Source organism: Chionomys nivalis, chromosome 23, assembly GCF_950005125.1.
Source record: "Chionomys nivalis chromosome 23, mChiNiv1.1, whole genome shotgun sequence".
In the NCBI taxonomy this organism is placed as follows: Eukaryota; Metazoa; Chordata; class Mammalia; order Rodentia; family Cricetidae; genus Chionomys; species Chionomys nivalis.
This window is the reverse complement of record NC_080108.1, coordinates 11,175,850-11,197,286: the sequence shown is the minus strand read 5'-3', so window position 1 is coordinate 11,197,286 and position 21,437 is coordinate 11,175,850. Positions and strand designations below refer to the sequence as shown.

The 21,437-nt window shown below is 49.8% G+C and overlaps 2 protein-coding genes across 2 annotated transcripts; one reads left to right on the top strand and one right to left on the bottom strand.

Annotated features, from left to right (window-relative positions):
* Positions 1 to 1,002: 1,002 nt before the first annotated feature.
* Positions 1,003 to 3,907, bottom strand: Tlnrd1 (talin rod domain containing 1). Its single transcript, XM_057756521.1, has one exon. It carries the CDS (start codon positions 2,700 to 2,702, stop codon positions 1,614 to 1,616), a length of 1,089 nt encoding a protein of 362 aa, XP_057612504.1. The 5' UTR covers positions 2,703 to 3,907; the 3' UTR covers positions 1,003 to 1,613.
* Positions 3,908 to 10,720: 6,813 nt separating this feature from the next.
* Mesd (mesoderm development LRP chaperone) lies at positions 10,721 to 18,483 on the top strand. Its single transcript, XM_057756232.1, has 3 exons — positions 10,721 to 10,957; positions 15,404 to 15,636; positions 17,230 to 18,483. The coding sequence occupies exons 1-3, from the start codon at positions 10,772 to 10,774 to the stop codon at positions 17,486 to 17,488; spliced, it is 678 nt and encodes a 225-aa protein (XP_057612215.1). The 5' UTR covers positions 10,721 to 10,771; the 3' UTR covers positions 17,489 to 18,483.
* Positions 18,484 to 21,437: the final 2,954 nt, after the last annotated feature.

Sequence of the window (21,437 nt, the reverse complement as noted above, 5' to 3'; positions counted from 1 at the left end):
CCCTATCACTTCAATATTTTTCTAAGAGTGTGAGAGGATAATTTTACAAGTTAAATTTCAAATTCTTGCAACGAATATAGCCATTCAAGCTAGTCAGTAGGACTGTCTTCACGCTGATGTTTTATAGTGAAAACCGATTTTTAAGCACAGTAAATCCCAAGAAAAATGTATATGAAACTTATAGCCTGCAGGAGTCTTTTTGTCCATGTGGCTCTCCCAGGCTTCAAAGCTATAAGTAAATTTGTCATTCTTTTAATAAGAAACTATTCAACAGTGTCTTCAGCAAAGTATATCCCTCACAGCCCCTATCCCCATTTTCTGTATATGTCTACGGAGAAGACAAACTACCATGACATAATTTTAATCAACACAGAACCCTTTCAGTACACAACCCACCATCTGAACCAAGGTCACCAAAACAAGTCCTCTGCCAGCAATTATGCTCTAGAACGTTCTTCCACTCTCCAGGACATCCTCCTCTGCCACACAGCCAGAAGAACCGTAAGTCATAGGGATTTCTGAGTAAGGCCTAGCCTCCTCACCTAAAGATGCTAAATGCACTCAGGGGACACACGGGGCAGTGGAGTCCCATGCAGAGTTCCGGGAGCTGGCAAGGCTGCAGCCCACAAAGCATTAGGAAGTGCTTTAATCTGAGAAGGAGAGGCAGAGCACCATCAGATGCCAGCCAGTCTGAACCTTGGCTCGTGATGACAGCGAGAGAAGCAGACACAAAGACGGCTAAATTTTCCAGAAAAACTAGAAGGAAGACAACCCTCCCCCCAACAGTCCACCCCCAAGCCCTGTGTAATCCAATCGCACACCACCTGCCTGTAAAAACAGATCACATACACTTGTCTTTCTGGGGTGCTAGGATGCTCAGGAGAGTCATTCTTGAGGGACAAATGGCAAAGGTTGGGCACTTGGGGATCCACTTGCCCCTGCCCACAGATGACAAGCAGTATACACAGTCAGTGGAAACACAGGAACCGCAAAAAGGCCATCTGAGAAACATAACAATTTAATAGATGAAATAAATACTCCAGTACATGCAGGGTTAAAAACTTGACGTTGGGGGAAAAAAATCACTCTATAGTGTAAATTAAAAAATAAAACACACGCTCACAGTAGCCTTCCCCCCATTTGCAAACCACATGGCAAAGTCATACTCTTATCACACCATGTATACTCTAATTCAACAAAAAGAAACGACATACAAAAAGGTAGCTACATCCATGTCTAAGGAGTGAAAACTGAGGTAACCTTTCTTTTAATTAAAAAGAAGAAAGAAATGAACCCATGACCTCTTTCCTGCCCAATTAGTAATTGAGTTGAGGGGCTGGAGGGTGTAGGAGGAATCCTGCAGCCAGCAAGACTACCTAGATCCATCTTCTGTATCTGAGTCCCTACAGGGGGCTGGTAGACACCTGGACCCTCTGTGTATGTGTTAACTTGTGTATATGGCCCTGCGTTCTGGAAAATTCCTCTTGAGCATTTAACATGGGGGGGGGTCACCTATAATTTCTTTGGTATAAATGGAGAGGGGAGGAGTAAGAGTCTTCCTTTAGCCTGGGGTGGAAAACGGGGGGGGGGGGAATGAGGATGGGGCAGGGGTGCTAATTCACAGAATTGGAATTCACTGGCGGTAAAGTCCTGGGTGAAGACCTTTCCCTTAAAGCCTGAGATAGCAGGGTGCAGCCTTCAGACACGGCGCAGGCCGAGTTCCTCAGCCTCTCCCTGTGGTCCGACATCTTGGCGCCCCCATCGGGGTGCTGCGCCAGATCCCTGAGGCACTGGGTCAAGAGCACGCAGGCCGACACCACGCTCATGGCACCTCCCAGGATGGCGGTCTGCACCGCCTTGCCTTCGGCGCTCACGGCGGCTGCGCGACCCAGGAATTGAGGCTCGGTGGCAAAGCCCACTAGGGCACTCACGGCCTGCACCAAGGGCCCGCTGAAGAGTGCGCAGCGGCTGCGGGCCAGCTCGCTGGGCGCTGCCTTCACCTCGCGCACGCATGCCAGCAGCGCCGATGCACTGGTGCTCATGCACTTGACGCCTAGCTTGAACTGCTCGCGCGAGAAGCGGTCCCGTGACTTGTCACTAGCCAGGGCGCACGCGTCCGTCAGGAACTTGAGGTTGCGAGACAAGCCCTGCGACACCTCCAGGAGCAGCTGGGGGGTCATGTCGGCCAGCGGGGTGGCTCGAAGCACAGCGCAGCCCTGCTCCACCTCGTGGCGACAGCGTGTCACACGGTAGCGGTCCACAAGGCCAGGCTGGGCAGGTTGAGCCCCCGGCGTGGCCACGGCCGCCAGGTAGGCCGCATGCGCAGAACACTCGGTCAGCGACACTACTAGGTCGCCCAGTTCCACGAGACTGTCCCCTGCCTCTCCAAAGCGGCCCATGTTGAGCTGGCTCTGCACGTCGTGGGTGAGGATGGACAGCCCCTTGGTGCGCGCGATGATGGTGTCCCGGCACTGTTCGAAGGACTCGGCGCCAGCGCCAGGGGAGGCGGGGCTTTCGGAGAGCACCGGCCGCGCCTCGCTCGACAGCAGCAGCAGGTCGGCCACCAGCTGCATCTTGCCCTTGCAGTGATCACAGATTGACACCAGCCTCTTCCGCGGCTGTGAGCTGGCCCCGCCGACGGCGCTCCCAGGAGCCGGAGAAGCCGCCTCGCCAGTGGGTTTCCCGGCACTGCCGCTAGCCATCGCGCCCAGGGGGCACTGGCATGCCGCTGGGGAGTCCGCTACCACCGCCGCCGCGACTCAGCTGGCCAGGGCCGCGCTGCCTTCCGCGCACCATCATGCCACCCACCGCGGCGGGCACAGAGATCGGGGTGGTGGCGGCGGCGGCCGGGGGCCGGGCGTCGCGGGGCGGGCCCAAGCCGGCGGCAAGCTCTTTTGGGGCGCTGTGCACGCTCGCTGGAACCGTGAGCCGGGGCACGGTTAGACTCTCAGTCCGCGCCCCTCGCCACGAGCCTACCAGAAAAGTCCCCGCTGCCGGGCTGTCGCCGCCTTCCTGGGCATGGCCGGCCGGGCCGCCGGAGCGGAGAGGGCGGGACGGGGAAGGCTGGGAGTTGTCCTTCCTTCCTTCCTTCCTTCCTTTGAAATCAAAATCCTCGGCTCCTGGAGGAGCGCGGGCGGCGGCCCCGGGCAGGCTCTGCTGTCAGCCGCTGCGCGGCGGCGATCGAGCTCAGCGGCGCACGTGGGCTTCAGGCGCGGTGACCCCGCCAGGCGACACCGGCCGGCGACGGCGGCCGGAGCAGACGATCGGGGGCGCGCGGCCGCATCTCCCGCTCCGGCTCTTGGGGTGCTGGGCGGCCACAGGGCCGAGGGCGTGGCTGGCTCTGGGGCGGCCGTTCGTAGTCAGTCGGGCGGGAGGCTGCAACGCAGGGCGCTGGGCGGCCGCGCCTTCCCGCCTGGCGGTTCAGAGTGCGCGGCCCGGCGCCGCGGCGACACGCCGTCCCCGCCTGAATGGCCCGCGCCCGGCGAGCGGCTGTCGTGGCGACTCCATCCCCGTTCCCCCGCGCATCCGACGCCCCGGGGTAGTCGGCTCAGAAGGTGCGCGCGGCTCCGCGGCGGCCGACCCGGGCTCCGACTCCTGCCATGTTTGTCAACCAGCAACTTCCGAGCGACCTCCGAGCAACTGAAAGGAAGGGCGGAGACCGCAGGCCAGGGGACACCCGCCTGCCCGCGCGCGTCTGCGGCTTTCGCCTCCTCGCGTCCGCCTCGCCCCCGGCTCGCCGCCGCCACCTCGGCCGTAACCTCCACGGAGCCTATAGGAATCTTTTGTGTGGCGTCACCGCCTTTCGTTTAAATCCCGCTTCCTCCTCTTGCCCTTCCTCCCGCCCCCTCCGCCGATCCCGGATGCTTGCGCGATGCGCTGCTCCTCCCCCGGGAAGCTGGGGGCCGTGGGAGGACGCCGCGCCCAGCCCCGACACCGCGGCCCTGGGGGCCGGTGGTCCCCGCGTCCAGAGAGGCTGGGAAGCGCGTGTGATGTGGAAGGCCCGCCCTCGCTCCGTTCCCCGGCGCCGCACACACCCTGGGGACACCGGGGCGCAGCCGCGAGTGGCCTTACGTAAGCTCTCAGCCAGCCCCGGGGTTTGGTGCTTTCTCCCCGCTGAGGGAGCGAGTGTAAAAGGTGATCTGTTTTTGCTTTCTTGAGGAGGAGGCCACTTATTTATTACCCTCTATTTTTTTCCCCCGGATTCCAGTTCGGATCTGTGAGATTCGGTAACTTATGCAAGCCCTTCCCCGCCCTTTGTTGTATTCGACCCTTTCCTATGGGTGGGTTTCCATGAAGCACTGAAACAACAGGAGTGCTGGTCACGCTGGAGTTCCCACAGCGAAGGGGATCAGAGACAGACCCTTCCTGGGGTTAGTCTCCCCCTCCACCCCCCAAGCCGATCAGGAATTATGTGACCTTGGGCAAGTTCTTTCTTCAAGTCAGGTTGTGTGTGGTGACTCTGTTCTAGCTGGCTAGAATTAGTACGCGCCTTCATCAGCAGTTTGCCTTTTCCTGGCTCCATCTATATAATGGAATAATAGCAGCCATTGTTAAGTAATGAGCCCGAATCTAGAGGTAAACACTGCTGTCTCTGGGTTACCGACTGGGAAACTGGTGACCCAGATGGCTCTCCTCCTCATACACAGGGTTTAAACCTAAGACCTTGAACTACTGTACTTTTATTCATTAATTTAACTTTTTATATATTCTGGAAACAGGGTCTGATTAAGTTGTCCAGGCTGGCCTTGAACTTCTGACCCTCCTCCTTCCACTTCTCAAGTAGTCGGGATAACAGGCCTTTGCCGTCCAGCCCTGTGGCCGGGTGCACTAAGTGACTTCCTAAGCTCCTTGACCACAACAGATGGCTAGAAGAGGTGGTCCTCTACCCCCGCCAGCCACCCCCTTTTTTCATCAAGGCCCTGTGTGCAGGAAACGCCTGGAACACCTGGGCCTCCTCCCAGAAAAGCACTCTGCTCTGAGCAGTCCTAAAGCCTTCTGCTGGTGCACAGCACAGCTGGGTGTGCTCAGCCAATGGAAATGTTTGTTCCTCTGTCTCTTCCTAGGACCTCCACAGCCAGTTATAAATGTTATTTATAAGTTGGGTGACCTTCAAATTTATTGTCCAAACCCCAGTAGTTTACAGAGTGAACTAGGAGACAAGTTATTAATAAGTTAACGCGGAACAACAGTTACAAACCCGGATGGCTAGTCATCCTACTCATAAACAAAAAATGCCCTTACGGAAGATCGTCTTGATTCTAGGTGAACCAACTTACTCTACAGACTGAAGCCAGTGGCTCTCTATAGGAGTAGTAGTTCCATAGGGTTACTCCTTTGTATTTTTTCTACAAGGGAAAAACAGCAGACTCTATCCATGGTAACCCATGAATGGTCCTAAGAAATGGTTTCCTTAGCTCTAAAATCTTAGAGGCCAGCTAAATGGCTTAGAGGGTGAAGGTACCTTCCGATAAGCCTGACAGCTTGATATTAGTCCCTTGGACCTGCATGTAGAAAGAGAATCATCTCCTGGCCCCTACATGGTAGCATTCACACAAATTCGCACGTGCACACTGAATACGTAAATAAAAATTAATAAATTTAAAAAGCCAAAGAGAAGCTGATCCTTTCTCCTTGTGCTCACGCTATTCCAGGAAGCTGTGGGATCAGAATATGTTCCCAAACATAGTTGTTGCCCCTGGAGTCCAATTTCTTTTCTTCTGTTGTTACTAGAAGCCTCTTGTCCCCAGTATACTGCACATGGACCACCCCCAGTTGGTTTGTATCATGAAATTGGGTGTAGCTATGCAGTTTGGTAGGCTAAATTTTTGGCTTTCCCGCCTTCATTTTTCAGATAGTGCCACTCCTAAACTGATCTCTCCGGGTTCCACCTTCACCTGCCTGTTTTCTGCTGCTATTGTTTTCTCATAGCTCAAGTACTAGGCCTCTACCACGTGCCAGCCCCTGTTTAAGACGCTGAACTTACATAATAGATTATAGTAGGCAACCTCTGCCTATGAAGATTAGAGTCCAGAAAGGGGCAAGTTCACGAGCAAGTGCCCCTCGTTACTGTTTGTACAGTGGAGGCACACAACAAAATGAACCCCAGATCAAGTACCACATACCAAGTTTTTCACTCAAGGTGGGCAGACTTCTTTGGTACATTCTGACCAGTGCTGGGGAAGTAGAGGTAACTTGCAGACCAAAGCAGTGGAAGCCAAATCTAAAATCTCCTGCTCTTTCTCACCTTTCTGTAACTTGGAGGGACTGTGCCCAGAAACATCCGTCTTTAGAAATGTCTCATCTTCTGTGACCCCACTCACCCTAGAAATAGCATCTTTTTAGTCTCTCTCCCAGTCCCTGGCCATCACCAACTTCTATGAGTTTGATTCTTTGAAGTCCTCTCTTCCTTTGTATCTGTCGTATTTCATTAAACATAATGTCATTAAGGTTAATCAATGCTATAATGAGTCAATTTCCTTTTTAGGGGAAATAATATTCACCTGTATGTACTTTGGGCTTTCATACCCAAGCCTCATGTTACATCCCTGAACTTGTGGGCTAGCAACCAAGCTGTCTGGTACACAGTGCCACCCAGTGGTCGGTAAGGAAGCAGTGTTGGTCATAGTTTTCCTTTGGAGTTGTGTTCCTTGGTTTTATGGTTGTGCTCACAGAGACAGTGGTCTCAGTTGATCTATCTCTCTTATGCGTTTGCAGACATCCCAGTTCATTCTCTCCTTCTTGAGTATCACTCTTGGCTGTATGCGGGGGGTGCAAATGAGCTCTTGGGAGGTAGAGGTAAGAGGGTCAGGAGTTCATCATCTGCTGCTATATAGGAAGTTTAAAGCAAGCGTGGCCTAGGCGAGAGATCTGGCCTAAAAACAAATGCCACCTCTCTTGGAGAACAGTTTACAGCTGAGGAATGTGGTCCCAACCCTTTTGTCATCACAGGTCATGCATAAGAGCCCCTTGCAGGCAGGGGGTGCAGAATCACCATGGAATACAGCACCCTCCCTACCTGGTATGTCCTCTAGACTTCTGGCACATCATGATCCTGTCCAGTATACTGCACACCTGGGTAGAACTTTGGCCTTCAGTCCCTCATCTTCCCTCTTGCCTCTGCAGTGAGTGAGGAGGCTGTGCACAGGCCCAGCGATGCATTGGCAGAAACGCCTGAGCATTCAGCTTCCAGTATCTGAGAGTAGGGATTTCCTCCAAGGGTTTCCATGGGCCCAAGGTAGCTTGCACAGGCCAATAATTTCATAGCCTATCCCTTTGCTGGCCAGTAAGAGAAAAGATGAATCCCAGAATTTAGGGACCGCAGGCAGCTAACATTAACCATTCCTGGCCTGGATACCTGGTGATTAGTATCTATAGATTAACTGACTATTGCTGCCTCACACAGCTTCTCTGGACCTTTAGATATGCTTGGGCATGTCTGCCCCTGGTGTCCACTGTGCTGTCTGCCTAGCCCGGGTGAGGCCATTGCCATACTGTTTGGGGCTACAGGCCTCGCTCCCTCCACAATCCTGTCAGCCTGTGAAGAACAGAGCTGGTCTCTATCCTCTTCCACATCTGATGCCTTACAATAGTCATCGACCAGTGCTGATGGTGTTCATTTGTCAGACCTTCTCTCAATTCGATTGTTAAAGGGGTCATGTTTGGCACCAGTGACATTCCCACCAGGTCCTGCGCCTCTTTGACCATTTCATTCCGTTTCTCAAATGTGGATGTTAGGGCTGGAGAGATGGCTCAGAGGTTAAGAGCATTGCCTGCTCTTCCAAAGGTCCTGAGTTCAATTCCCGGCAACCATCTGTAATGAGGTCTGGTGCCCTCTTCTGGCTTTCAGCCGTACACACACACGAAAATAAATACACAGACACTTATCATTGGCCTGATCCCTTTAGCCCCTTCTGGAATCTATGTAGAATTCACGGTAGATGGCTTATCTCCTCTGCTAGTACCAAGCCTCCGATGATGCCTGAATCCTAATTAGTCTTAACAATAAAAATCCAGAGTCAGGGTGAAAGCTAAAAGACCAGAGAAGCAGAGCAGCAGCTACTAGACGTCTTACCTCTATGAAATCTCAGACTGAATGGGGCCTGCTGTCCCTGTGAATCCTTAAGACTGAATGGGAGGGGTCCTTAGACTGAATGGAGACCCTCCTTATATTCCCGTCTCTACCTCTCTAGTGCTGGGATTAAAGGCATGAGTCTCCCACGTGCAGGGAGTGTGGGGATCAGATGTGTGAGCCACCTCTGCCTGGCTCTGTGGTTCCTTTAGACGGGTGGTCTTGAACTCCTGATCTCCCGGCTTCCTCCTCCCAGTGTTGGGATTAAAGGTGTGTGCCACCTCTGCCTGGTCTCTTTGGTTAACTAGTGGCTAGCTCTGTCCTCTGATCTCCAGACAAGCGTTATTTGTCAGGTACCGAGGGCTGCAGGTTCACCTTCCCGTGTGTCTCACCAGCCTAACAACAAGTCACTGGTAAATAAGGTCCTTCAGAGTTGAACTGGCCCAAGTTCCAAAACACCTAAATATACTTAAAACATCAAAGTGTTAAAATCTAGTTGCTCCAGATGTTTTCACATCAGTGGAGTGGGAGCCAGATGGGTTTCCTCCTCAGATGACAGTCAGTAGCCCTGGAACTTTCTGACTTGTTTCTATGATTGCAGTACAACACTTAAAAAAAATTATTCTCTGTAACCAGATATTGTGGGCTAAGAAAACCAGAAACCAGCATTTTTTCACCTTACCTTGGCAGTTGGCAGAATGAATGACCAAGGTGACCCCACCCTGCAGAGCACATGATCCATCACAGCTGTGCATGTTTTTTAGCAAGACTGTGCCAGGACAGAGCTCCAAGCCACTGGGTGGAGCCGTGTGCCCCTGGGAGAAGGCTCATGACATTTCCCCTATGATTTCAGGAAAGAAAAAAAATTCCTTTCTTTTTTTTTTTTTTTGGCTTATGAGTTGTTTCTGCACAATGTCAACAGAAAACTTCCATGTGTTTATGTATACCCATGCGTGAATATGGAAATGTCAGCCTCTGCTACAGTAGGCTAAATGCACACCGCATTTGACCTTAGAGTGGAGGTCAATAAGGTGCTTGTTGCTAGGAAGCTGCTTTCTTAGGCTCTGCTTCATGCTGTTTCCTTCATAAGAAGCCTGATTGTGTTTGGACTGGTAGCCAATCCAGCTAAATGACAGTTCCTCAGCCCCTCTCAGAGGCCGACTCCAGCCCACGAGACCAGAAGTGCTGTGCTGTGCACGATTCCCTAATAGGACGTTTCAAATACCTCGATCCCACTGGAAGGCCTTCTCCCTTCACCTTGGCTTCCTTCCCATTTTCTTTGCTTGGAATGTTATCCGGATGACTGGAACACCAGGAGCCATCCTGGAACTTTTGATGCCCTTGAGGATGGGAACTCCAGACCAGTGTGAAGAGGCAGTGTGAGAAAGAAGTCTGGCTGGCCCAGAACACCTTAACATGCTCAGTTTCCACCTACTTCTGTGAGAGAAGTTCCAGTGATAAGACTTTTGTTTAAACATCTTTTTTGTTTGTTTTTTCGAGACTGGGTTTGTCTGTAGTTTTGGAGCTTGTTCTGGAACTAGCTCTAGTAGACCAGGCTGGGCTTGAACTCACAGAGATCCACCCGTCTCTGCCCTGAGTGCTGGGACTAAAGGCATGCGCCACCACCACCACAACCGTCCAGCTATTTAACAACACAGGGTTTCTTTTAGCAGTTCTGAAACTAGCTCAGTAGACCAGGCTAGCTTAGATCTCAGATCTGCCTGCCTCTGCCTCCCGAGTGCTGGGATCCTCATTGCCTGGCTGAGCCTGGAACTACTTTAAACAATAAAAAATGGTTATGTATTAAATAATTTAGAACTTTTTTCAAAGATTGAAAGACGAGAGTGGGTCGAACCGTCTGTGGAGCAGAATGACAATAGAGCCTCTATTTACTGCCTTCGAGAAAAGTTGCCCTGGCTGTCCTTAGCTTTTTAGCTGGAAGTTCTCGTGGGAAATTGTTAGGGAGCGAGGCTGAAAGTCCACACCCTGAAAAAGGGCCTCACTAGGGTCAAGGCAGTTTGCATATCTTCCCCCTGTCTTTCATTTCACAGGCAAAAACTGAGGCCTCCAGGACGCTGTTTGGCAGTTTCTGCAGGTCCTGAGGGGAACTTTCAGATCTGGTTAGTGAATGTGGGACAAAAAGGCTGACTTCTAACAATCCCCGTCGTAAAAGAACAGTCCAGCGGAACCCAGCTAGGTTAGACAGTTTGGCCAGGCTAAGGGGAGGAGCCGTAGGCGGAGCCTGGAGATGGGGCGGAGCCGTTAGGGTGAAACAAGGGGAGGAACCGTTGGTGCCCAGCCGGGTGAGGCCCTAGAGCCATGGGGCGGAGTCTGGGAGGAGGCGGAGCCAGATGATCGGATCTGCGGGGCCGAGACTAGGGGCGGGGCTTCCGGAGGAGGTCGCCTGGAGGAAACGGGACGAGGCGGGGCGCAGTAGGCTACTTGATGGGTGGGAGGTGGAGCCACTGGCCCGAGTGTGCGAAGGTGGAGCCACTGGCCCCTGAGTGTGCGAAGGTGGAGCCACTGGCCCCTGAGTGTGCGAAGGTGGGACTAGTGGGGCGAGTACTGGACGTCGTTAGGCACAACACACTACGGGGGCGGGGGCGGAAGGCGCGGGGCGGGGCGGGGTGGGGCCGGGCTCCTGGACTTCGCGCTGTCTGCGCAGGCCCAGTGTGCGTGCCGTGGTTCCGCTGGGCGGCTAATATGGCGGCCTCCACCTGGATGCGCGCGGTCCTCCTGTTTTTGTGTGCCTCGGACCTGCTGCTTCTTCCTCCTCCTGGGGCCTGCGCGGCCGACACGCCGAGTGAAGCCACCCCACCTCCGCGGAAGAAGAAGGACATCCGTGATTACAATGATGCCGACATGGCGCGACTTCTGGAGCAGTGGGAGGTCCGTGCTGCCCTTACTCACGGTCACGTCTCCATCCAGATCCTTTCTCTCTAACCTTTACCCCCTTGGTCTTTGTGACCCTCTGACTTCTGTCCCCCGATCTCTAGCCCTGTCCTGTACCCAGGGCCCTTATTGACTGACTCAAGTTACTGCGTACAACCCCCCCTTCCCGTGCCTTCATTCCACCATGGCTCAGGCCTCTCTCCCCAGTGTCCGTGAGCCATGACTGCTTGGCTACCCCAGTCAGGATTTAGCTTCTCACCAGTCAAGCCCCGCTTTCCCTGCTGGGCCCCAGTGGTTTCTACATTAGTCCTGGCGGACATTGAACCTGCAAACAGGGAGAGAGCACTTCTGAAGAGCGTTCCCTCACTCCCCCTCCTGTTGCTAAGTGAGTGGGTTGTGCAGGTTGTCTCTCGAGAACGTTTTTTAGCTTTCATTAGAGATCCTTCCAAATATAGAGGGTGTTTCCGATTCCTTTGGTGTATGTACCTGCTGGGGCATTTGTAATTTCGTGGGTGGATTTATTTTACTGGTGGGGAGAAGCTAAGGCATCTCATCTGGAACTTAGGTTTTTCTTTCATTCAAGGGAACAGTGGATTTGTTTTGTAAGAGGCCATTTTCTGATCTGTTACTCTAACACACTGGGGTGTGTAGTCCCAGTGAGAGTGTATAAGGTGCCCAAAAGCACATTGCAGCCTTCCCCCTTTCCAAAAGCAATTGTACCGTCATATTTGATTTGCACAGCTGATGGACGGTACCCACTGGGTAACTTGGGGCACTTAGTCTCTTTCTGCAGAGAACTCCCAAGGTGTGTTTCCAAAAGTGATGTTTTGACTTGTAGCTAACTTTACTTGTAGTAAAGACTTTTGGGCCTAAGTTGAAAGCAGCCACCTGCTGAATTTGTTCAGAAGAAAGGGGACCCTTTTTTCCCCCCACGTTATCTGTACCCAACAGAAAGCTTGAAGTAGTGGGGCGGCGGTAGTGCATGTTTTTAATCCCAGTACTTGAGAGATTGGTGAAGGAGGCTAGCCTTAGTTAAACCTGAGCCACATAGTAAATTTCCAACTAGTTTGGGCTTCACAGGGAGACCCTTTCCCCCAAAGAGAAAAGAAAAATGTAATATGGGTGAGTATCACTAATGAGGAATCCTCTCATTCTCTCCTCTATTTCAAACTGTCTTTTTTGGACTCTAGTAAACAACACCTTTTCATTTGCCAAGGTGAGAACCTTATCTTGTGAAAAGCTTTGCCATGGTCAATATGGTACACTGAAACAGAATGGTTGGCTCCTCTAAAGAGAAGATGCAGCAAGCACATCAGAAGGCCGCAGGGAGGGGGTTGCATTAGACAGGATAAGGAGAGTACCTTAGAGTCTGAGAGAGACCTGGGCTTTGGGCAGAATAGCAGAGACCAACAGGTTAACATTCAGTACACTTGAACTTGTGAATTTGGTCTGGTACAGATCTGTGCTGTAGTTCCCTTATATGCATGATGGAAGTGTTGATGTTCACCTCCAAGCAGTTGCAAGTATTAACTGAGAAAACTGGGAGGACTTGGAAGAGTGTAATTCATAAGCGGTATCGAGTATCAGAACTAATGAATTTCGGCTGTGTCTGAAGCAGAGCGCTAGTGAGTGGTCTTGAATACCTTAGGGCCTATGCTGTATTTAGAAGTAGTGAGTGGTTGGGTCTTAAGGGGATGAAAGCAGTCTTACTAGGACATCATAGCACTAGATACCATACTTAATCATCTCAACCCTGTTTCTAGTTTTTTTATGAAAACATAATTTTAGTAGCTGTAATCAGTACAGATGGACTTTTAAAAGTTGGGTTTGTTTCCTCTGATAGCTATTAAATAGTTCCCTTTGGACCATCTTTATAGCTATACTTTTGTTATTTTGTTTTTTTGTTGAGACAGTTTCTGTTTAGCTTTGGAGCCTGTCCTGGAACTTTGTAGACCAGGCCTCCAACTCAGAGAGCTCCACCTGCCTCTGTCATGTTGCCCCCCCCATGTGCCCTGGAGCTGTGGAGGGGTGGCCGGTAAATGACAAAGCTTTGAAGTCTGCAACTTCTTTAATCCTTTCTCTTGGGTGATAAGGACAACTGTTTCCTGAGGGCTGACCCTGAGACGACTGTTTCCTGAGGCTACGCCCTTGAAGCAATTTGCCCAGGGTCACAGCAGGTTAGCCTAGTTTGGAATTCTGTCCCTTGACTTCAGAGCCTGTTCTTTGACTCACTTAGCTACACTGCTGCACACATTGGTGTGCACTGTGCAGGTGGACTGTAGACACTACAGATGTGAGCTCCCTTCCCCAGCAGCCCTGCTTTTCCTCTGAGAAGAGAAGGTTCTTCTGCAGTGGAGTCTTTAAATTTGGGAGTGCTCTGATGGCTTCCTAATAGCATGACTGTTTCCTGAGGGCCTTACCTCAGGTCTGTGGTAAGGTGGGGACTCTTGTGTTCAAACTGATGGTGAGTCTCAGCTAGCACAGGAAATGCGGTGTGATTGTGCTTTTTGTGGAGGCCAGAGGGATCAACAGCCAGAAATATATATTTAGCTTAGGCATCAGGCCTTCTGGTATATGTGTAAACTTGCTTGTTCTTTGAGGTTGTCTGATTCCTTCAGTGGAGAACTTAAGCAGTTCACTGTACAGGTTGGAGATACGGTGTGTCCAAACAGACTATTATAGTAACTCCGCAGATGGTCGCTGTTATCAAGGCCCCTGAAAGAACAGAGTTCAGCTTGGTTGTCTACAGATTTCTGTGGGGCTTGGAGAAACGAGTTGAAAATGTGAGACTGCATGCAGCCAAGTGTGTGGTGCAAACCTGTGGTTCTGGCACTGGTCCTGCTCCCTCACTCTCCATCTTTTTCCCATGGGCGGGGTCTGTCACCGAATCTGAAGCTAGGCGAGTGGCCAGCAGACTCCAGCCATTTTCCTCCCTCTAACCCCAGTGCTAGGATTGTAGGCCTGAGAGACCATGCCCAGCTTTTTAGTCTATATTAATTTGGTGTGAGCCACAGGTCAGAGAAAGAGCTGGTGTGGGTGGTCAGTTCTTTTCCTCCTCCATGTGGGTCCTGGGGATTGAACTGGGTCATCAAGTGTGCCTAGGCAAGCGACCTTTATCCACTGAGCCAACTCGACCACCCTTTTGGGGATTTTTCTTTTTTCTGTTGTGTGCATTCTTTCTATTTATTAGGTAATAAACAGAATAACTAATAACTATTTATTGATATTCCACTACTAATACATTCTTTTTTTCATTTCTGATGTCAGTATGGACTTTATTTGGTGTTATAAATCATTATTTTTCATGCTCATGTTATTCCAAATTTGGCCCTTGAGCTGCTGCTTCAGGTTGGCGTCTGTGTCGTTCTGACGTGGTATGTGATTCATTGAGCACTTCTTTCTGTTGCAGAGATATTTAAGGTTTCGTTTTTGTTTCACAGGCAATGATTAGGCTTTTCTTCAAGGAACCTACGCTTTAATATTTTTACCATCTATTCTGTCATCTACTTGTCCAATCAATCTGTGCCTACAGCTACAGTCTGATCCCACAAAGCAACTCTGTCTCCTTCCATGTTTGCATCTTCCCTCAAGTGAGGAATTCGCTGTAGTCGCCCTCAGCAGGTCTACACCGTTTCCCGTCCCTAGAATCCGCAGAAGGTGCTTTCAGAAGTGCTAGGTCACAGCACTGAGTAGGGCAGGCCTGCCCCCTTGGGATTGAACACTTGTGCGCAGTGGATTGCAGGGTTTTAAGTACGCAGCACGAAGACGCAGACCCTGGGCATGCTAGAAAAGCATTCTGTCATTGAGGTTACAGACCATTACACCAGATGTTCCTTCCTGTTCATTCGTTCATTCTGTCTTTGTCCCAATGGCTTCTGATTTGCTAAAAATTGATTTCTGTCACCCCATGTTCATTTTACCTGTTCCTGATGCTTTAAACAAATGGGATTGCATGGTCTGCCTTTTGTGCCTGTCAGGTGTTATTTTTTAAAAACAAAGTTGTCTTAGTGGTTTTGGACATTGACCCCCAGGCCTCGCTCATGCTAAGGCAAGCACTCTACAACTAAGCCACACCCCAGCTGTTTTAGAGGCAAGATCTTCCTGAGTTGTTAAGCTGGCCTTGGATTCTCCATCTTTCTCCTTGATCTTCTGAGTAATGGGGATTATGTACCTTAGCTACTATGCCTGTATTTGAGATTTGTTGTAAGAGTATTTGATTTTCGTTGTTAGATACCTGGATGTGGCTGGTTTTGTTATCTACCATGTTGGGTAGATTCTTTGAGAGTGAGCACATCATAGAAAATGTATGACACAGGAACCCTGAGTTGGTGTTAGGGAAGTCTTGTTTGTAGTAATTTGGTGGTGTGTGCCCTGCTTCTGACGTACTGGGGAGTATCTGTGCAATTGGAGAGTCTGACAGGGTTTAATACCCTCTCCTGGCAGAAAGATGACGACATAGAAGAAGGAGACCTTCCAGAGCACAAGCGACCCCCTGCACCTGTCGACTTCTCAAAGCTAGACCCAGGCAAGCCAGAGAGCATCTTGAAAATGACAAAAAAAGGGAAGACACTGATGATGTTTGTCACTGTGTCCGGGAACCCCACTGAGAAGGAGACGGAGGAAATCACCAGCCTGTGGCAGGGCAGTCTGTTCAATGCCAACTATGATGTTCAGAGGTAAAGACCCCAGGCTAGGTCACTTTTCTGTTTTTTTTGGGGGTGGGGAGGGAGGTGCAGTTGATGTTTAAAATAGGGTTTTACTATGTATTTACTATGTAGCTCTAGCCATTTAGTCCAGCTGCCTCAGACTCCCTGCCTCTGCCTCCCCAGCTCTGGGATGCAGCTTCGGGTCACCTGACCTGCATGTGTGCTGCTGATTTTTCTGGGGCTGAAGCAGTGTCTTTTTTTTTTTTTTTGGCAGACTTCCCAAGGACCTTGGACCTTTCCTGTCTATGAATTCTTTTAAGTTTATTTAAATATTTAAATTTATTTAAATATTTTTCTTTAAACTTTTTGGAGGAGTCAATCAGTAACTTTTAATAATTGTTTGGTTTTGAAAGTTTTGTTTATCTTTGTCTCTTTAACTTTTGCCTCGTCTCAATAAAGAGTTGTATTGCTTAGCATCCTAGAAGGCTGAGTGAGTTGCAGCTCTCCAGTCCATGATGCAGCTGTGTTGATACATGCAGCTATCTCAGGTGACTAATGACTAATGTGAGAAGATCTGTTGTCAGAGACCATATGATCTTAAAATACAATTGGAAAGGTTCTACTTTATATACATTTTCTTCGTTGATTTTGACCATGTTCACCACCCTCTCCCCTATCCATCCAGCTATGAGTGTCCCCTTTTTTAGAGCCTGCTTTTTCTTGGTAGTTCTGAAACTCGAGGTCTTCAGATGTCATAAGAAAGTAAGGAAGTGGTGAGCTGTGGAGCAGGAGTTCCTGAGAGTGCACTTGTGCAGCACTCAGAGACATGTCTTGGTGATGGCTGCTCATGAGGAAGCCTTGCTACTGAAAGGGGCAGGTGTGGTGTGCTCACACAGAAGCATCGTGCCCTCTGGCCACGCTTTTGTGTGTCACCACGACCCATGCTGTTCCTTTTTGCTTCCTGGGCCCTGCTGAGTGGGGATAAGCTGAGCTGCTTGCTTCTGATCTTGGTTAGGATTTCTGCCTGCTTGTCAGGTATCCTTGTGGGCCTTGAGGAGGAACCATGTAGTACCTGCTCTAAGCCAGTGACTTTATCCTTCTCAGTGAAGACATTTTGTTAAATAAAAATAACTAGAGACTTCAGAACATAAAAATGGCTGGGCACAATGGCATGTGGCTGTAATCTCAGCCCTTGGAAGGTGAAGTCCAGAGGATCTGAAGTTCAAAGTTACTCTCATATGGTATCATCTTTGACTACTTGAAATTTTTTATCAGGAAAAAGGGAAACAAAACCAATCCCTCCCACCCCCCAAAAAAGTAACACAGAGATGGAAGTGACATTTCAGAATGTTAAAGATAGAAACGGGACTCCTCCCACCTGTCAGCCTACCTGTGCCCCCTCCACCACCCCCAAGGAATTTTTCTTTTATAGTCTCTTGACAAGGGCACCATTTATGCTCCAGGAATATGAGCTTCTGCTTCTATCTAGATCCAAACAGGATGTTTGTTTAGAGTTCAGCGAACATTAAAGTCAGCAGCCGCATGACCCAAGGCAGTACAGTGCAGTGTTGTGTATTTGTGAGGAATTAACTAGCGTTGCTTACCGATGGCTTCTCCATCTAGGTTCATCGTGGGATCAGACCGTGCTATCTTCATGCTCCGGGATGGGAGCTATGCCTGGGAAATCAAGGACTTTTTGGTTGGCCAAGACAGGTGTGCTGATGTCACTCTAGAGGGACAGGTGTACCCTGGCAAAGGAGGAGGAAGCAAGGAGAAAAATAAAACAAAGCCAGAGAAGGGTAATAAAAAGAAGGAGGGAGATGCCAAGCCACGGGCTTCCAAGGAAGATAATCGAGCTGGGAGCAGGAAAGAAGATCTCTAGTGGGTGGCAAGCTTCCCAGCATTCCAGACGACATTCTCGCGTCTTTTAGGGTCTGTGTGTGACCTGGTCAGTATCGCAGTTACTGTATGAAGGCTTCACATATGGAGGCAGGCTTTGTGACTGGTAGTGGACACTGGCAAGTCATGCTAACTGTGGCATCGCCTACATGGAAACTTGATAGACGTTCTGTACCTCTTATGCCTGGTGAGTCCTTGACGTCTCCAGAGTACCACTCCCGCCTCTTCACTGCTCGGCTGTGTTCCTGCACATCCGTTACAAGCTCTCGTCAGACAAGCCTGGGAACCTGTGGCTTGACTGAGGCAGGCATTGACTGTCAGTCCGTGAAGATAAGTGTGCTCTGTGAACCGTGCAGCTGGCTCTGCACACCCAGGCGCCGGCCAGCTCGTGCGGGATGTGTGGGTTAACGAGATGCGCCACTCGAATCCCGAGGAATCATTTCAGATGGCTTCAGTCCTCCTCATCAGTCCAGGGGACCCATTGTCTGTCAGCCTTCCTGTGGTTGGAGAGGGAACGCGGTTTGTTCTGCCTCGTGTGAGGGGAGAAGGGTGCTTCAACTGAGGGCTCATGCTGTCATGGCCGACAGCTATGACGTTGGCGGGGAGGGACCAGCAGAATCTCCATCAAGTGGACCTCATCTACAGTATTTCTAGGTGGTTTTCTTTGATAAAGTGCCTAAACTTGTACTTTCGGATGATTCTCTCATGGTGTGCTGTTGCTCACATCTGGGTTTTGCTGTTCGTAGGGTGAAGCCTATCTAAAAACATTTCTATGAAGAAGCCTTTTCTAAGAACCTACATTCTTTAAAACCTCAGTTGTGATTGTAAGCAATTCAGAATGGTACGTAGGAAGTGTCACCGTTAGTGTTGAGTGCGAAGAACTGCCCTGCCCTGCTGCCAGCAGTTTGTCCCGGTGGAGCTACTGTTGATTGTTTGTTTTTCAGAAATAAAGTATGTTTACCGGCTTCCGGTGATGTATATATTCTGTCCTCATTTTGGCCCCTATTCATGTTTCCCTAGTGAGCCACACCCTCTCCCTCCCCAGCTCAGGGTGTCCTGGACGCAACCTGCTGAGCCTCTTCAGAAAGAGGCTTTTCTTGGTCCTCGTACATTGTGAGCCTGGGAAGATGATCTGTTGCTATCCTTCTGAGGGTGCTGCCAATTCAGAAGCTGGGCCAGGGCACCCAGCAAATCCCTGGGGTTTTCCTGTTTGCACACAAGGCAGTTGGTGCTTCTGTCATATCTGTACCTCTTGTCCCATAACTGGAAGCCTTCATGTTGCAGATACAGGGCTGTCACTGCTTCCTGTGTGGTATGTGCCCATTTTACCCAAACTCATGCATCATCTGAGAGGTACTGGGTGCTGCCGGGTCCCAAGGACAGTGCAGACATGACGGACATGACAAAATGACCTAAAATGGTGACCATGGGAGAATGGAAGGATGGAATGGAGGAGGCCAGGTGAGCAGAATCTTTTCCTTGTTGGGATGGCCAGTGGCTCTACCAAGGGCCTGGAGAAATAGTCAGAGGGAACAGCCCCTGCAAAGGAGCAGGAAAGGGGACTCCAGGAAGGCCTCAGAGGAGTCTGGGCTGGGCAGTGAAGCCTGCAGCTTTACATAAGTTTAGTACTGTGATAGAACCGAGAGCCTCTTAGTGCTTAGACCATTGGCCTCCCAGGTTTACAAGTAGGGAGGCTTCAACCAGCACTCATTTCCTGTTTCTTGTTCCTAGTTTCTGACTGTGTGTTCCAAGCTTTCATTGCAACTCAATTGTTTGAAATCCAGACACATCTAATGATCTTGTCTAATTATTAACACTGCTAAAATGCCCAGTAGTTTTGCATTCCTTCAGATGTTCAAGTTTCTCAAGCATGAGAAGCGGGGCGGGCTACTGGTGCTTTTGCCACGGACTGACTCTCTTGGAGATCGAAGACCGAGGGAGAACAGGGGTGAAGGCTTAGGAGAACCCAGGATTCGGCGAATGACAGACAGACACAACTCTAATGAGATTGGAATCTGCTGCAACTTTACTAAAATTCAAGCATCACTTTTAAGAGATTACAGAAGGAAGTTGGCAGACATAAAAGTTTCCATAGAAAAATGATTACAGACAATTGACTATTCTCAGCAAGTTTTGTGGTCAGGGCCAGGTGGGCAGAGCTTTTCTTTGAAATTCGTCTCACACCACTAGCTAACTGTGCTTCCTCATGGCCCTAAATCATGTCTGCCCTCAAGGTAACCAAGGTAACCCAAACACCATTCTTCAGGATTCCACCCCCAGGGTTTGTTCCAATATTGAATGACTGACTTCATGTTATCAAGAATGGCCTGCCTTTCTTTCCTATCTAAAATGCACCAGGGGTTTCTCATTCTGGCTAGCCTCTCCATAAATGGTAACTCATGCCATTCCATACATTTTTCTTCATAATTTACCCATATTCTACCAAATCTCCTATCATGGGCTCTTTCTGTTCTAGGGTATCTATAAATTCCCCTAGAGAGCGAGCTGGAGTTTTAATCATAACATTAATGGCCTGAATCAAGGGAGGGAACTGACGCATCAGTTCCTCCGTATTCAAGGAGCCGTTGGAAATGCTTCCTGGTTCCTTGAACAGATCAAGTTTTTGTCAAGAGAAAAATAGAACAGAAGCAGAGTCAATGCAAGAAACCATCGCCAGGAACAAAGTGAACGAGATCGTTGAGGCTGATCAGGCACCTCAACTCGAGCAGACTGCCAGGGAACCGCCGGGGGCCAAGCTCCGGGAAGCACGAGCCCCTCATTTTGAGATGGCCACCACCTGAGAGGCATTTTGTCACACAGGCGGGACAGCCGTGGATGTGGCATGCTTTCTTAAGTCAAATAGAGTATAGAAATAAAGACTACAGAAGTCATTCTTTTACAAACTGCAGATTCCATACAGTGGTACCAAGGTAGGAAAAGCAGGTGTAGTGATGCATGTGTGCAATCCCAGTGTTGGGGAAGTAGAGGTGGGAGGATCAGGGATCCAGGGCCAGCCAGGCTAGGGTACATAGTCTGAGGCCAGCCTCAGCTACACCTGAAACCCTACCCCCCTCCAAAAAAAAACACTAAACAAAACAAAAAGGAATAATTCAAGAAGAGAAATCTGTCCCACAACTCAGGGTATTCAAAATTCTTGGTGTCCAGTCTTCTCTAGTCATCTCTTGGTAGCTTTCTCAGCCTCCTATGTAAGCCTCCTCTGCCATGATTGCCCTCTGTTATCACACTCAGGACACGGCTGCAGTTAACGGTGACTGCAGGTGGTCCAGGAAACTCTTATGCTGGAAATTGGTCCTGGCGCTGAGTCAGTTATCAGCATTTCTGAGCAGGAGAGCCCGCCCAGCCAAGGCTACACAGAAACCCTGTCTCGAAAAACCAAAAAACAAAACAAAAAAAAAAAACAAAAAAACCTCACCCCTCTCCTCCATGAGCATTATGTCAGCCTTTATGTTTGTATGACAATGTGGCAGGTATGACTGTCCTGGGGTTGTCCTCAGCATATCACATTCTGCCCCTCTGGAGAGGTCTGACATCACCATATTGTTACTCATGGGAGAGTAGTTTTTCTAGTGGCGTCTAAGTTTTTTTTCTACATTTGTTTATTTATGCAACGTATGTGTGGGCATGCCATGTCCTGGATTCTATGTGAGGCCACCTCTTAGAGTTGGTTCCCTCCCTCTATTGTGTGGGTCTCGGGGATTGAACTCAGGTCACCAGGCTTGGCTGCAAGTGTCTTTACCCACTGAACCATTTCTCCTAATCAAAATTCTGTCATTTTGCTGGGAAATGTCTTTATGCTGACTTTTTTGAATTTTCAATTACAGATTCAGCTCCCTCTCCTTTGGTTTAAAAAGTTGTATGAAGTATATCTTTTTTTCCCCGTATTTATTAAGCTCTACATTTTTTCTCTGCTC